Source organism: Octopus bimaculoides, chromosome 5, assembly GCF_001194135.2.
Source record: "Octopus bimaculoides isolate UCB-OBI-ISO-001 chromosome 5, ASM119413v2, whole genome shotgun sequence".
NCBI classification, from domain to species: Eukaryota; Metazoa; Mollusca; class Cephalopoda; order Octopoda; family Octopodidae; genus Octopus; species Octopus bimaculoides.
Genome location: NC_068985.1, coordinates 2,814,938 through 2,830,721, shown reverse-complemented (window position 1 = coordinate 2,830,721; position 15,784 = coordinate 2,814,938). Strand labels below are relative to the sequence as shown.

The window sequence follows — 15,784 nt, the reverse complement described above, 5'->3', positions numbered from 1 at the left end:
TTGACCTGAAACACAGAATACCAGATATTTTTTTTTTTTTCTTGTTCACAATTTGTCATTATTTCGTTTCTAGGTCTACAACAGTGGTGTTGACACACAAACAAGTGCTTCACTCATTAATATTTTCCCGCCCCCTCTACTTCTGTTTCAGTTACACCTTTTTTCACACTACGATGTGATATTTGTCTTTCCTAAACACTTCCACAGGATATTTACTGTTCCCAGAAGTGTTGTCTTTTGCACTGTTTTATTCTGGGACAGATTCCAAGTGTTTGTGTCAATGTGTTTATTATTAGTAATGTTTATATGCCAACAGAGTGTGGCAGTCTATAAAGGATGATGTTACTGTTGTTATAGCCCCAGGAAAACATCTTTTCCAGCTGGCTGTTGACACACAATTTGTAAGGGAGGTCATGGCTCCCATCTCTAGCCTTACATGATACTCAGAGACTCGGTTTCTGGGTGGTTGTTGTTGTTGTTATTACTATTATTATTATTATTATTATTAAGGCGGCGATCTGGCAGAATTGTTAGCATACCAGGCGAAATGCTTAGTGGTATTTTGTCTGCTGCTACATTCTGATTTCAAATTTCGCCTAGCTTAACTTTGCCTTTCATTCTTTCAGAGTCAATAAATTAAGTACCAGTGAAATACTGGGGTTGATGTATCCCCCAAAACTGCTACACTTGTGGCAAAATTTGAAACTATTATTATTATTATTATTATTATTATTATTATTATTATTATTATTATTATTATTATTATTTTCCTTTTTATTTTTATAGACAGGCCAAGTTCAGAGTTGTCAAACTAAAAGCAATTCCCACAGAGTGCAACGATTCACAAACTCAGACATTCATTTTCGAACTCCTGAACTGAGGAATCTCAAATCGGTGTGTTGTCTTTTTTTTTTTTTATATCTGAAAGATTTAAAGAATTTATCCCATTGAGAACTTGAAAATGATTTACTACTTGTCTTCTGTATTGCTGAACCACTAAGTTACAGGGACGTAAAAACATCAACACCAGTTGTCAAGCAGTAGTGGGTGGGGTATAAACATAAACACACACACACAACCACCGGGCTTCCTTCGGTTTCCATTTACCAACTTCACTCAGAAAGCTTTGGTTGGCTCAAGGCTATAGTAGAAGATATGTGCCCAAGGAGTGCCACACAGTGGGACTGTACCAAGAACCATGTGGTTGGGAAGCAAACCTCTTACCACTCAGCCATGCTTGTGCCTATATATGCTTGTATGGATATAAGATTTTATTTTTATGCATAGATAGATAGGATGATATGGTTGAGATGTCTTGAGACAGTAGCCTCCTCTGTTGGGTGGTTTGCATTTCTTGCACCTGGCTGAGTCCACTTTCCCTCTGCTCAGTTATAGAGGAATGTTTTACATAAACTGCTGGAATCATTCAGATTGCCTAACATTGCATAATGTCTTGTAAGGATTTATTTTGGTGCAGCTGAGGCCATGCCCCTTCAAGGCTTTTGCAGCTTATCAGGCACTTATTACACTGAGGCAATGATAATCTAAGGGAATGGGCTGGACCGTAAATGCTTCTTTGGCCCTACACATAAAGGGTGTTTAGCTGAGATTTATATGACAAGTGATCGAGATCTTTGGCAATATGCTGTGCTTGAGAAGACTCGTCAAACCAAGTGAAATCATAATTGTGTCTGATGCTGGTGTCATCCATGCCAGTGACTGGCTTCCATGCCAGTGACATGTAAAAGGCATCCACTACACGCTTGGAGTGGTTGGTGTTAGGTATCCAGCCATAGAAACCATTCCATATCAGAGTGGGACATGGTACAGCTCTCTAGCTTACCAGTTCCAGTCAACCTGGCTAACCCATGCCAGCATGGAAAGCGGACGCTTGATGAGAGTGATGTCTGTATATGTGTATATAATCAAACGCATGCACATGCCTGCATGTGCACACATGCATCCACTCTCTCTCTCTCTCTCTCTCTCTCTCTCTCTCTCTCTCTCTCTCTCTCTCTCTCTCTCTCTCTCTCTCTCTCTCTCTCTCTCTCTCTACTTGAGCTAAACACTCATTTAAGTCAGAACTGAAGTTGGGTCAAGTCCAAAATCCAGTATTTGCTAACATTTTATTCTAAGGAACAGAATTGGTTCTATCAGCTCCTTCTTCATAGTGATGGTAATATGGGTGGGGGCAACAGTGCATCACTTCATCCACGATCTGTTGGTGATTCCCTACTCCTTCCTGGCAGATGACACCTTTTCACTACTCAGGTAACAGCCCTTCAATCCATGGGTCGGTTTTGGGCAGTTGTTACTGGTAAGGGTTTTATGAGGCTGGAGTGCAAATCTTACCTCAACCTATTTTAGTTGCCTTTTACGACACACAGGTGATTGGTGTTGGGAAGGGCATCTAGTTGTAGAAACCTTGCCAGATCAGATTGGAGCCTGATGCAGCCACTGGCTCTCCAGTCCTCAGTCAAACCCATACTAGCATGGAAAACAGATGTTAAACAATGATGATGATGAGGAGGAGGATTGTCCAGTGCAGGAATGGAACTCAGTCTGGTAATCGTGAGTGCAACACTCTAACCACCAGGCCACGTGCCTTCTTCATAGAAGCCCTTAGATATGGTTTTCTTATTTTCAGTGCAAAATATAGTCAAATTAGTATTGGGGCAGTTAAAAATTTTAACAATATTATAATTTGCATTGAGTCTGTTCATTTGTACCAACTCTGACCCTCATCCTGACTCCACAGCCTTTGTCACAACACTTAGAGTACAGGAATGGCTTGCTCACCAGTACTTGCTGTGTGTTACTCATGAACATTGAGCTGCTCTTTAGATAACATGGTTTACCTAGCCAGAACTAATATTATATATTTTTTTCTTTTATGTATAAACATATATATTCAGGTAATTGTTCTTTTCAGAGACTGTCAGTTCGAACCCCGCATGATGTTGAAACCCATGGGGAAACAACTCCTTTACGAACACCTAAGAGTGTGCGACGGTATCGCAGCCAACCTAGAAAACATCGTGTTTTAGGCACCCCTGATTATTTAGCACCAGAGATTCTCATGCAGCAAAAACATGGTAAGCGTCTTACTCCTTTGTGTATCCCCTTTCAGTTATAATCACTAAATGATTTGTATTTCGTACTCTTTCAGCTTCACTATATTCTCTGTTAATGATATTACATAGAGAACAGTTCCTATGCGGCTCACTCATCTGCATCTGTTACTCTTTCTCTATTTCTACATTAACAATGTCATTGTAAACCAATAGTTCTAACCTGTGTATGTTTACTGTATTCTGCTGAATACTGCGAGTAATTAACAGCCTTTCTTAATCAGTAATCATTAGAAGTAATTAACACTTTAGTATCAAGTTGCATACTTATGTGTGTGACTGTAATACTAACTAAAGGGAAATTTAGAATCCGAGGAAACTAGTGATAAACTGTGTCAGTAATAATTAGTCGGAAGGAAAGTTGAAAAGTTCAGTTGCCATGAAGAGTGTAGAATGTAATGTTTTGTCCTTTGAGATTGAGCGAGAGAGAAACAGAGAAGAAATAGTGTTGTCATTGTGTCTATTGACAAATGTGGAAGAGTGGTTGGTCTGTAGACAAGTAGAAGTGAAGGAGAAGAGAGTGTGTGTGTTGTTGTTCTGTAGACAAGTGTGAGCAAGGTAGAAGAGTGAGTGTGTGGTGCTGTTAATTGGTCTGTAGGTAAAAGTATGAAACTAACTGAAAGGATATCACTCCTTTATTTCAGTTCTTTCATTCAGATTTACCTACAACTCAGACACTTGTTCCTCTATGCTTCTTTACTCTCAGAGAAAGATCAAGGCCTGACACATTTCAGTCTAAACATTGCTTGATAATTCAACCATCCAGTTCTGTTAAGTAATATTAACAAGCTTATACTAATCATCTTAGTTAATTGCATTTCGATAAAGTCACTGTGGCTGTTAAAATTATACATTCTCTAGGAGTGGCTGTGTGGTAAGTAGCTTGCTTACCAACCACATGGTTCCAGGTTCAGTCCTACTGTGTGGCACCGTGGGCAAGTGTCTCCTACTATAACCTTGGGTTGACCAAAGCCTTTTGAGTGGATTTGGTAGACGGAAACTGAAAGAAGCCCCTCATATATATACATATAAATAAGTCCTGTGGGCAATTTGTTCAACTAAAGGCGGGGCTGTAGTGTGGCTGCAGTCAAATGACTGAAACAAATAAAGGAATTTCATTATTACACACACACACACACACACACACACACACACACACACACACACACACTAAAGTATTAAAGTAGTGATCCTAATCAGGAATTAAAACTGAGTTTTGGATTCATTTTGCTGAGATCTGATGGTATTTGAGAAGCATAGCATGAGAGAGAGAGTTGAAATAGTGAAATAATATTTTGTGTGGTTCAAACAGTAATGAGAACAGTGACAGTAACATGTTGCACTGCATGTCAGAAGTCCTGGGGTCTGAATTGAAAGATAAAGTTCAGCATGTGCCCTACTAGCAAAGAAGCTGGTGTTGATGACATTCTTGTGGGATTATTGAAAGCAAATGATGACATGATGATGATGAAAGCTCTTGCCAAGCTACGTAACAATGTCTGTCAGATGGGTGGAGGAGAAGTGATCAGTCTTCATTGCATGTAAAGCATAGATCTCATCTGCCATACCAGTAAGATCATGGTGAGAATTCTGTTGACAAGGTTGAACTGGGTTAAAGAACAGCTTGTAAAAGTACAGATGAGGTTTCATAAAAAGATGAGCAAGAAAGACCAGACTTTTAATATCATGGAGAAAGCCAGGGAATATAACATTCCACAAAATATAGCATTCATTGATTATAAAAAAGGCCTTAATCTCAGTTTGGTATTCCACATTATGGAAGATGTTACAGATGATGGGGCGTTGAGGGTTTAACAGTGAAATTACTGAAGAGAATGTACTCTGGTCAGCAGGTGGCTGGAGTTGTTGTTAAGAGTGGAATGCAAATTTATGGACTTTCAAGAGAAACTGCCTCTGTTCAGCACCGCATCGAAATTAAATCCTGCTCTGGTCAGTAGCAATGTATGAATGTGAAGCATGGGTCCTATTGGTAGCAGATACCAGGCAGCTTGAGAGCATTTAAGATGATGTGTCACTGGTGGTCAGCCTGTACAATGAGCAATTCACTCCAGGTGGAGGTGGGAGTGGAATGAAAGTTGGTGCAGTGGTCAGATGGTGAAAACTGCAATATTTTGGCCTTGTTATTTGGATTCAGAATCTCTGACCCCACACCCTCGGAGTGGTTGTTAATAGACGATGGGTTTACAAGTGACAAAGATGAAGATGGAACAATGGAGAACTAAGCGGAGGAACAAAACAGAACATGTGATTGCAATGTATAGTAAGGAGAAGCAGTTGTAACTGAGGTCCCTAAACATCACTCATGAGAAAGGGCATACTCATCATCATTGACTGGAAGTTTTAAAGCTGTTGAAGAGAGAAAATTTTAAATAAAAGGATGGATTCCCAAAAGATTAAATACTAATATGCACCAATATGGCCTTAAGAAGATGTAATTTGAATAGTTTAGAAAACAGAATATATTTGTATTCATTTCCCCCTCCCCAAACTGATATTCACTGCATCCAGTTTAATCTCTATCTTTAATCATTTGTCACACTATTCCCCCTCTGTTACACTTACTTGTACATCCACATTGTCTATCCCTCTCTCTCCTATTTCTGTCTCTTTTATTCACCTTGTACCTTCTTGATCTCACATTTCTCTCTCTCTCTTTTGAGATAGGGAACCCTTCTGTTCACCTCTTCAGCAATACATGTGCTCTTGTGCTATCATGGTTTTATATCCCTTAGTCTTCTCAGACCTGGGCCCCTGTATCTAACTTTACCCTCCACCTGGTCTGCTCAGCAATAGAATAGGTGGTTCCATTCACAGCTCAAGAGTAGCAATTGCAGGAATACTAATGGACAGAATCAGAAAAAAAAATAATGATCAGGAGATTAACAATAATAGGCCTGTCTCTCATCTACTGTATTTGTTCACCCGACTCACTACTTTCCTCATCCCTCTTCACCAGTTTCATTATCCGAATCACACTCATTGCCTCAAAAGTGTAAACTCTTCAATCCAAACAATAAATATCTGTATATATAGAAGGAAGGATGTGTGTACGTGAATGTAATTTATGCACGTCCACAAATTAGCACACATGTCACTCCAATTTTAGGCGGACATTCGTCATGACCCTAGCTGTATTTTTGTCAGCTTATTTTCCCAGAGGCACCAACGAATAACAGTAAAAATAAATTTTCAACCAAAACTTTTAACAATTTTCAAGTCAGAGAAATCCACCATCGTTTATAACAGGAGTTAAGTCCCCTTCTAGCGACGAGTAAGTTTTTGTTAAGACTTTTGCTGTTTTTTTTTCCATCGAGGAAAATAGTGTTTTGTTGATATACAGGCAACACACACACACACACACACACACACACACAAACATGTATGCGTACAAAAGATATGTATGCAATTGGTGTACATGTGTGTGTGTGTGTTGCCCATATATATATATATATACATAAGACTTAGTTATGATCTGAACATAACCGCACGACAGGGTTAATTCTATCCACTCAGCTGAGGTATCTTGTCTTGCCAGGTACTTGGTGACCTCACGGGTCCTGTGGATCCCTCTCTCTTTTTTTTTTCTGTCCATAAATGTATTGTGTGTGTGCACAAAGTTTTTACATCTGCTGTGTACAGAATTGGTTAAACTGTTTGAATGTAATCTGCAAGTCACCGTGGCATTGAAACAAAACATATTTAGTACACCACATCCCTTGTGTGCTTTTTCCTGTTTTCTGTATGTTTGGTATCTTTCTGTACAACATTTTCCCTCTCTCACACACACAAACACACACCTCATGAATATGTTGGTGTTTGTAAATTTTAATATGTAAATTTGTAGTTTTAGAATTCAGCTAATGGTGAACTTTTTCTCCCCGCTGCATTTCAGTAGCCCATCTATTTCTGTTGTCTTCAGTTTTTCAGCTATATTTCTTGTTTAAGTAACATAGTACCATAGCTGTCTATGAACTTGGTCTTCTCCTCTTTCTGCCACTTCACCTAAGGTCACCCTTGATCTCATATGACGACCTTACCTCAAATAATGCATATTTAAGTGTTCATATTGAAATTAGCATCCCAACTGAAATCTTGTAACATGAATAGTAATGAAAGTTCAGTGGAAAAAATTTCACCAAAGAAAACTTTTAAATTAAGTTCCAAACACCATCTTAGCATTCTATTATGGTTTGGTTTTCTGTTATTTGTCAGTGGTTTTTGTTGCTATTTTTTTTACCCAAAGCCAGAAACTTCTCAGTATCCCTTCAACCACTACACACATTTTTTTTTCTTTGCTTGTTTCTGTCCTTGTTTCTTTCTGTGTTCCTTTCTGTGGAAGAGCGTAGGCTCGAAATGTTAAAGACTTTTTCAATTCCCGAGCGTTAAACTAATACATCTGTTTGTTTTCTACACTACCTGTCTTTGTCTTTTGTTTTCTTGTGAATTCTCACTATGTATAAAGATATATCTCATCATTTGATGCCTGGCATGGGTTGGACAGTTTATCGGGAGCTGGTAAGGCTGAGGTTTGCACCAGGCTCAATTGTTCTGGCATGGTTTCTTTGACTGGAGGCCCTTCCTAACACCAACCATTCTACTGAGTGTACTGGAATCTTTTTATGTGGCACCAGTATCAATTTTGCTGTGGTGGACAGGTCTTCTTGAGGACAGCAAGGCATTAAACATCTCGGCCCTTTGTCATATATATATATATATATATATAAATATAAACACTAATTAGATGTTGGAGTTTGATGTTTGACACAATCCTCCTGGTCACTGTGTCCCATGATACCATCGAGCCGATCCCAGCATGGAAGATGGACACTAAAAAAGCATGACTACAGTCTCTCTCTCTCACTCATCATCATCATCATCATCTTTTAACTTACATCTTCCAAGCTGGTGTAGTTTGATAGCCTGAAAAGATCCAATGGCTCAGAAAACCCTGTTGTGTTTCAGTATCTGTTTTGTCTTGGTTTCTATGGCTGGATGCCCTTTCTAATACCAACCACTGTACAGAGTATACTGAATGTTTTTTTTTTGTTTTTTATTGTGTGACACCAGCACTAGTGGGGTTGCCCTGTAGCTTGCAAGACTAAGAGCATCATCAGCTGGGGGTCCAGTAGAAAGGAAGGTAACTTTATGCTAGGTGATGAAAGGTTAGAATATGAAGGAAAAGCTCTCTCTTTGGAACAGGTTTCTTGGTGTGAAGGAGGTTCATGGCTGTTCTCGTTATACAAGAGTGGGTGGGGGTAATCAGTGAGAAGCTGGAAAGAGATATAAAGATGGTGGGGACAAGGTATCATGAAGTCGCTTTATGAAAGAGGTAAGTATATTTTTGATTTGGTAGTGCTTATCTTGCCTGGGAATCCTCAATGAAATAGTTTTCTATTGTGTACTTCACCATAAGGTCTTCTATCTGAAGATATAATGTATAAGATACTTTATCAGTGGCCTGTTTGGGATACTCCATTCCATTATTATATGCTAAGACCAGCTCTTCTTTTTATTTTTCAAACTTTCTTTTGTATACTATAACCTTTGATTTCATTTCAGATTCTCATGTTTTCTTCAGTGATAATTGTTAAAACCTTTGTACAACCATAAAACTGAATTATACTTGTTCATCAAGGAATTTATCTCAAATAGAATAACTTTGTCAACTGATCAAAGCATATTTGAATTTCCTATACTATGTTGATGCGGTCCAATAAGACCAAAAGCTGTCAGCTGCTTGTAAATGAAGATCAAAGTTTTTCCTCTAAATATGGATGTTAATTTAGTGAAATTAATTCTTCATTTCTTGGCATTACCTCCCTTCGTCTTTGGGAGTCACTTGAATTTTCTCTCGCCATCTAACGGGAAAATTTCAGTTCATTGAGAATTGTTTGCTTTTGGCATTCGGTATGACCTTCCTTAACTTATGAAGCAGCATAATATTGCTACATGAAAATCACAAATATAATACTTGATATCTTGAGCTATGGTTTAGCAGTGAAAGATTTTGAACTCTTTATCAAGCCAAATAGTGGGAAAACCCATAGAATCCTGGTCAAAGAAGAAAGTAACATGGAAAAACATTTACTTCTATGTAGGAAAAGTGTTATTTATAATGGTGTGAGATCAGCTTTTCTGTTTTTGTGCTACGGAAGAAATACTATAAAAATACTGTCTCACTCATTCTTACTTACTCATCTGCAAATACAACACACTTGATATATATTTTTTTTCCCATTCTATTTAGACATAGAATTATCAATATCAGCCTGAACATGTTTGTTTTGTTAAACCTTTCCACTCCTGAAAACAATGCTAAATGAGCTATGCTTGACAGTCTTATATTTATTTAGAAGAGATTTAAAAATCTAGAAAACATTTATCATTAGAATTAATGAGAAGAGAGAAGGAGTGGCAGTCAATGTTAAATAACCCTGCAAGATGAATGTTTTTGGAGAAAGGTCACCAATATTTAATATTAGTGTCTTGGGGTCACAGTATTTTATTTGAACTGTTATTGAAGAGACTACAGATTAAATAAAATAAAATAAAATAAAAAGAACCAATCATCCAGTAAGCTGTATTAAAATTACCAGAGTAACTTCTGTCCTTAAGTTTGTTGTGATTTGTCCCCAGATCAGCTCTAATCAGAATTTTAATGAAAAGCTTTCCAACTATGGCCAGTCCATCTTTTCAGAGCTATGTACCCCCATTTTTTGTAATGATGTTATTTTTAAGTAGATTTTGGTTGCTAATGACTTTAATTTGCTCATTAATATCATTGGGTAATGTCACTGATCCGTCTTTAAAAATATTGTTTGATAATGAAACAGCTGGGTTCTTTTTTTTTTTTTTTTTTTTTTTTTTTTTTTTTGTCTATCCCAATCCATTTTCCAATACGATTTCTATCATTTTAAGAGCATAAAACCCCTCCGCTTCTCTGGTGTTTGGCTGGCTTGTTTCAAATGTAGATGTTGACAAACTTGATTGTGAAGAATACTTTGATAATTTTTAATATTTAGAAATTTCATCAAATCACTATCCCGTGTATTTGCATTTTTTGTATTTCCTCACACACTCTTGTGAGCTCTTTGTTATTTCTCTTGGTCTTAACTGTTGTTAAAGATCTCTCCAATGAATTTTCTCAACTGAAAAGAAATGTCTGATAATTATGTAAAATGTGAAGAACTTCTTACCTTTGAAGACCAAACTCTCAAAAGTATACTGCTATTAACCATTTACATCCACTTGGCTGTTGTGCTCTACAAAATTTCATGACTTTTCTCTTTCCCTCTATGTATTTATGAGTGTGTATGCTTGTTTGTTTGAGATTTAAGTCTTGTTTCATTTCCAAAAGTCAAGTGGCAAGGCCTTTTTAAGTCAGGACAGCTGTTAGGGTTTGTGGTGAACTGAATTAGTTTATGGATGCATACAGGTGTGCAGGTGGATAAACTGGAACTTGGAGTACCTGTCCCAATAGAACACAAACATGTATGTCACATTACTCGGTATGTGTGTGTGTGTGCATGTATATGTATTCCATATCTGTATGAATATATGTATGTATGTGTTTTTTAACCAGGGACAACAGTACAAAAACATGAATTATAACAGAGATCAGCCATTAAAGTCCAAGTCCTGGTGATGCATCAAATAATAATAATAATAATAATAATAATAATAATAATAATAATAATAATAATAATCCATCCTTTCTACTGTGGGCACAAGGCCTGAAATTTGTGGGGGAGGGACTAGTTGATTATATTGACCCTAGTACATAACAGGTATTTATTTCATTGACCCCAAAAGGAGAAAAGGCAAAGTCATGATGATGATAATAATAATAATAATAATAATAAGAAGAAGAAGAAGAAGAATTGATATTGAGAAAAGTGATGGCAACAATGGGGATAGTGGTCTCAGAATTGGTCAATTGGTGGCAGTTTGGAGGCTGCCAAAATACCCCATGTGATTGTAACTAGATCTAAACAGCAAAATTAGTATGGATAACATTTTATAGATATTCATACATCTGTGAAAACACACACACACACACACACACACACACACACACACACACAGATATATATATATATATATATATATATATATATATATATATATATATCATCAGCATCATCATCATTTAACATTTGTTGTCCATGCTGGCATGGGTTGGATGGTTTGTCTAGGGCTGGTAAGCTGGAAGGCTGCATCAGACTCCTGTCTGGTTTGGCATGGTTTTCTATGGCTGGATGCCCTTCCTAATGCCAAACACTGCAGCATTTGTAACTCAGAAAAATAGCTGCAGCATATGGTTGTAGCACTCAACAGTTACCGTTACATCTGCACCATGTTTGTCCTCAAAAATGTAAGGACCAATCACACCTGCATAAGTCAGTGCACATCACACTGTAACCCTCTCACTGTGCAAAAGTTTTGCATACATGCATTTGAGGACTTTCACGGTCTCAAAACCTCCAATTTTGTTTATTAACATAACCAGAAAGGTTAAAATGAACTTCATCTGATATGATCAAGTGATGGATAAAACCCTCTTCCTCGTTCATAGTAAAAATATAGAAGTACAAAATAACTAATATGTAATTCTTGAATAAGAGGAGCAGGACACTCTCCCTTTTAGTTTATTCCTAGTAGAATAAAAGGCAATACATCTTTTTCAGCATAAATTTAGTGAAAAAGAAAAGTAAAGGAAATAAAAGTAAGAAAATATTGTTTTTGAGCTGCTTGTATGCTTTTGTCTTTGATAAATCTATGTTTACCGTATTGAGGGTAGAATAATTAACTGGTGGAACTTATCTGTAGTATATCTCTCTAAAGCAGAACTGCTGGAGAAAGAAAATGTATAGTTTATATTAAGCAAAGCCTTGGAAACAATTAACTAGTCATGTTGCCTAAAATACCCCATAAACCAACATAAAAACACAGTTATTGATCGCTTCAAATAGTTACTTCAATTCAATTACTGAACCGATTTCCAGCTTCTTTCGCAACTTGTGTTCTCTCTTATTCCACTAAATACACTGATCTTAATATTTAAGGCTCTCTATTTATGTTCTTCCAGGAAACAGTATTGGGAAATGAGTCATGCTGAGATTAACATACATTTCAAAAGTATATCGTATTCTCCAGACTTTGCTATTTTATATTTTTAGAACTGTCGATATTTTTGGTAGCATTTTTACCATTTTACTTCCTTAAGATATGATAGCTTTACATTGGTGCTGTACTTCCTTCGGAAATATTCTTTGTAAGTTTACTTTTGGGTTCCATAAGCTATCTGACAGCATGACATTTGGTTACGTAGCAATCAATCAATCAACAATCAATGTGTGTGCGTGTGTCTTGTGTGTGTGTGTGTGTGTGTGTGTGTGTGTGTGTGTGTGTGCGTGTGTCTGTGTGTGCATTACTTATTTTAATGACATGAACGTTTTGTAACTTTGCGAGAGGTACCTGTCATTCTCTAGAAGTGTCATGTTGAGCACCAAATTTAATTTAAAGGTTTCATGGCAAGCTATCACTTTAGCAGAATATATTTTCTTTCTTTCTTTTCTTGTTAATTATGTACAACATGTCATTGTGATATCAGCCAGACAGCAGAGATAGATGAATAATAATGTTCAGTGTCTGGTGCAGAATGGAATTAAAGTTGTTTTCTGTTTTTGCCATAGTCTAAGCTTCTAGTGTGAGTCACTTACCTTACTTTTTATGATTTCACACTGTTGACTTTAAAATTCCAGTCCAGATTCAATCAAATAACAACAGTAGGAGTAACAAGTATTATTACTGATATCAATTTCCAGTTGAGGAAGATTTTGAGAAATCAATTAAAAACCTTGTTGGATATCAGAGCAGCCAACTTGGCCATCTCTCCTGGTTTTAGACTTTGCTATCCAAACTTTTTGTGTTGTTCTTTAAATGCTTGTTTTATTATACAGCTGAAGTGATTTTTAAAGCAGGGTATGTGAATGCATAGGGGATTGTTTCAAAGCAATAAGGGAACCTCTCCATCAGTGGTTCTCAACCACTTTTTGCATGTGGGCCCCTTTCATTCCCATTTTACTCTACTGGACCTCCATAGCCATTCAGTGTTTTAAAAAAAATCCTGTGCACTGTAGAAATATTACCAATTTATTGCACATGAATTTTAACAATGAAATCTTGTATGCATCCTGGTTAAGAGCCACTGCTAGGAATAGCAGACAAGACTCTTTCAAATCTCACTCTACCATCATTAGAAGAAAAAATAAAGAACGAAGAGTGTTTTGGATAATGTAGTCGTAGGTACATTATTTGTGAATAAGGAAAGGAAGATTGCCGCTGAAGCACCATGTCTGATTCATCTCTTGATTTATTGTTCAGAAGATTATAAAATTTTTCTCTGTTATTCTCAACTTCAGAGATAAATGTTTTTTAATATCAATATTTAACAAGTATCACTAAAGATGAGGTTAATAGAGAAAACTGATATGAATTTTGTTTTTTTTTTTGCTTAAGAACCTGGCAAATATCTCCATTCTTTAATAACATGCATCATCTATGAACTCACTAAAAGAACATTAGAAAATAAACTTAATTTATTTAGCAGAATATATATTTCTTTATGTCGTTGGAGCATGTCTTATCTACTTGGATCATGTCTTCTGTTTGTTTTGTTATAGGATTCTCTTGTAAAGCAACCATGTTAATGTTAACTATGTAGCCAGAACAACCAGAATTTTCTTTTTATTAATCCATTCTGACAGATTTTTGTTGTCAAGTAGTAATGTTGCTATTCTCTTGTGTCTACATTTTAGGTTGTTTTTTCTTTTTCTGTATTTGTTTCCTATTCATGGTGTGTATCTCTGGAAAGAGAAATATGAAACCCATAGCTATCCTGTCAGAGTTCTAACACTCCAACGGTTACGACAAGTATTCTAATTGATCCAATTAATGGAACAGCTGGCTTATGAAATTACCATGCAAGTGGTTGAGTACTCCACAAACACATGCGCCCTTAACATAGTTCTTAGGGAAATTTAATATGACACAGAATTACAGGTACAACTTGTTTTTACCAGCTGAGTGGACTGGAGCAACATGAAATAAAGTGTCTTGCTCAAGGACACAACACATCACTGGGAATCAAATTTAGGATCTTACAAACATGGGGTAAAAGCATGAGAGGTGGCAATGTACTAAAAATTGTACGTGTTGGTTCCTGGATAAAAGAATTGCTTTCTGATTTTTTCATTATAAGAAAACATTCTTGAGTCTCAATGAATTGCATATAAGTAATAAAACTTGACACTTAGGATGAATGACACTTCCACACGTGTTGATAATAATGAATATGAAGTTAATTGTTTAAACAATCTCTGCTATTCAAATAATGGTGTGTCTGTTAACCCATATCGTGAGGACATCACTGAGGAACATGTCTCTTTGTATTTTACTTTAGGAAGTATCGGCCTGGCTGGCACTTCTCTCCCCATTGAGTTGGATTCAATACTACAAGTAAATCCCACACTTGCCAACTTTACACAGATGCCACTGTTCAACTCAGTCCTATACCCATAAATATCCACACCTATCACTAAATTCTTACCTGCATGAAATCACAGTTCAAAACATGTTGTTGTTTGGGGATTAGAAGCTGAAACTGAGCACTCTTCTATGCAAGAAGCAAAGTTTACCCTCATTTTAGAAAGAATTTCAGAAGACTTCCTGTTTGTATCTTGTTTATTTTTCGCATTTTGTCGGGTCCATTTCTCAGGACTTTTTGTTCCTTCAATGTTTGAGCAAAATGGAGGTTAATACTTCAAATAGTGAATTAGAATTTGGTAATATTTGTTACTATGTTCTTTTTTCTTGTTATTTATTAACTAATGATTTAATTAGGAAAGGCATCAATGCCCAAGAATTGATATCTTGCAAATATATTTAGCAACATCTAGATGTAATCAACCTAACTATATTCTACTTGCTTTGGCAGGTTGTATCAGAAAATTTCATCTAAATACATGCAATAGTCATACTTCTATCATTTTTATACAGAACTATCTGCATTTCACCAAAATCTTTACTTCCTATCTGAACTGAAAGATTTATGCAGAGAAAGAACTACAGAACTTTAAGACTGTTCTACATTTTAGAGATGAGGAATTCTGTACATTATTTACATTATTGACATTGTACAGATATGTGTCTTCATCTTGTTTTTTGTTACCACAACGTTTTGGGTGATTTACTCTCCACCCTTCATCAGGTGTCCTGGTAGAATTTTGAACCCAACTCTGTGTTCTCATTCCTAAGGTATTTTTTGCTGATGTTATTATTATTATTATTTTATGTTTGACTTTTGTTTTGCATTTGTACAAGTTGGATCCAAGTCTCACCCAGAGACCTCAAGAGATAACAAGTTAGAAGTTCATGTAGGTGTTATGCCTAGGGTACCATATATTTGGATTTGTACAGTTTTGTTCAAGTGAATGTTTAAGAAACCATAAGAAAATTATGTGTTTGCTTTAAAATTTGAGATCACATAGACAGTATTTTACGTAGGATATGGGCAGTTCCCATGAGCACTATCTTTTGAACTTCAGCCATTTTGGGGTTTCCTGGAATCT

At 36.5% G+C, this 15,784-nt stretch overlaps 1 protein-coding gene across 1 annotated transcript in view; it reads left to right on the top strand.

The window, feature by feature from the left end:
* Positions 1–15,784, top strand: part of LOC106867829 (serine/threonine-protein kinase greatwall) — a 420,959-nt gene that overhangs the window by 171,795 nt on the left and 233,380 nt on the right. The window contains exons 5-6 of the mRNA XM_052968117.1: positions 787–894; positions 2,933–3,095. Of these exons, the coding sequence (XP_052824077.1) occupies positions 787–894; positions 2,933–3,095 (271 nt within the window). The remainder of the gene's footprint in view (positions 1–786; positions 895–2,932; positions 3,096–15,784) is intronic.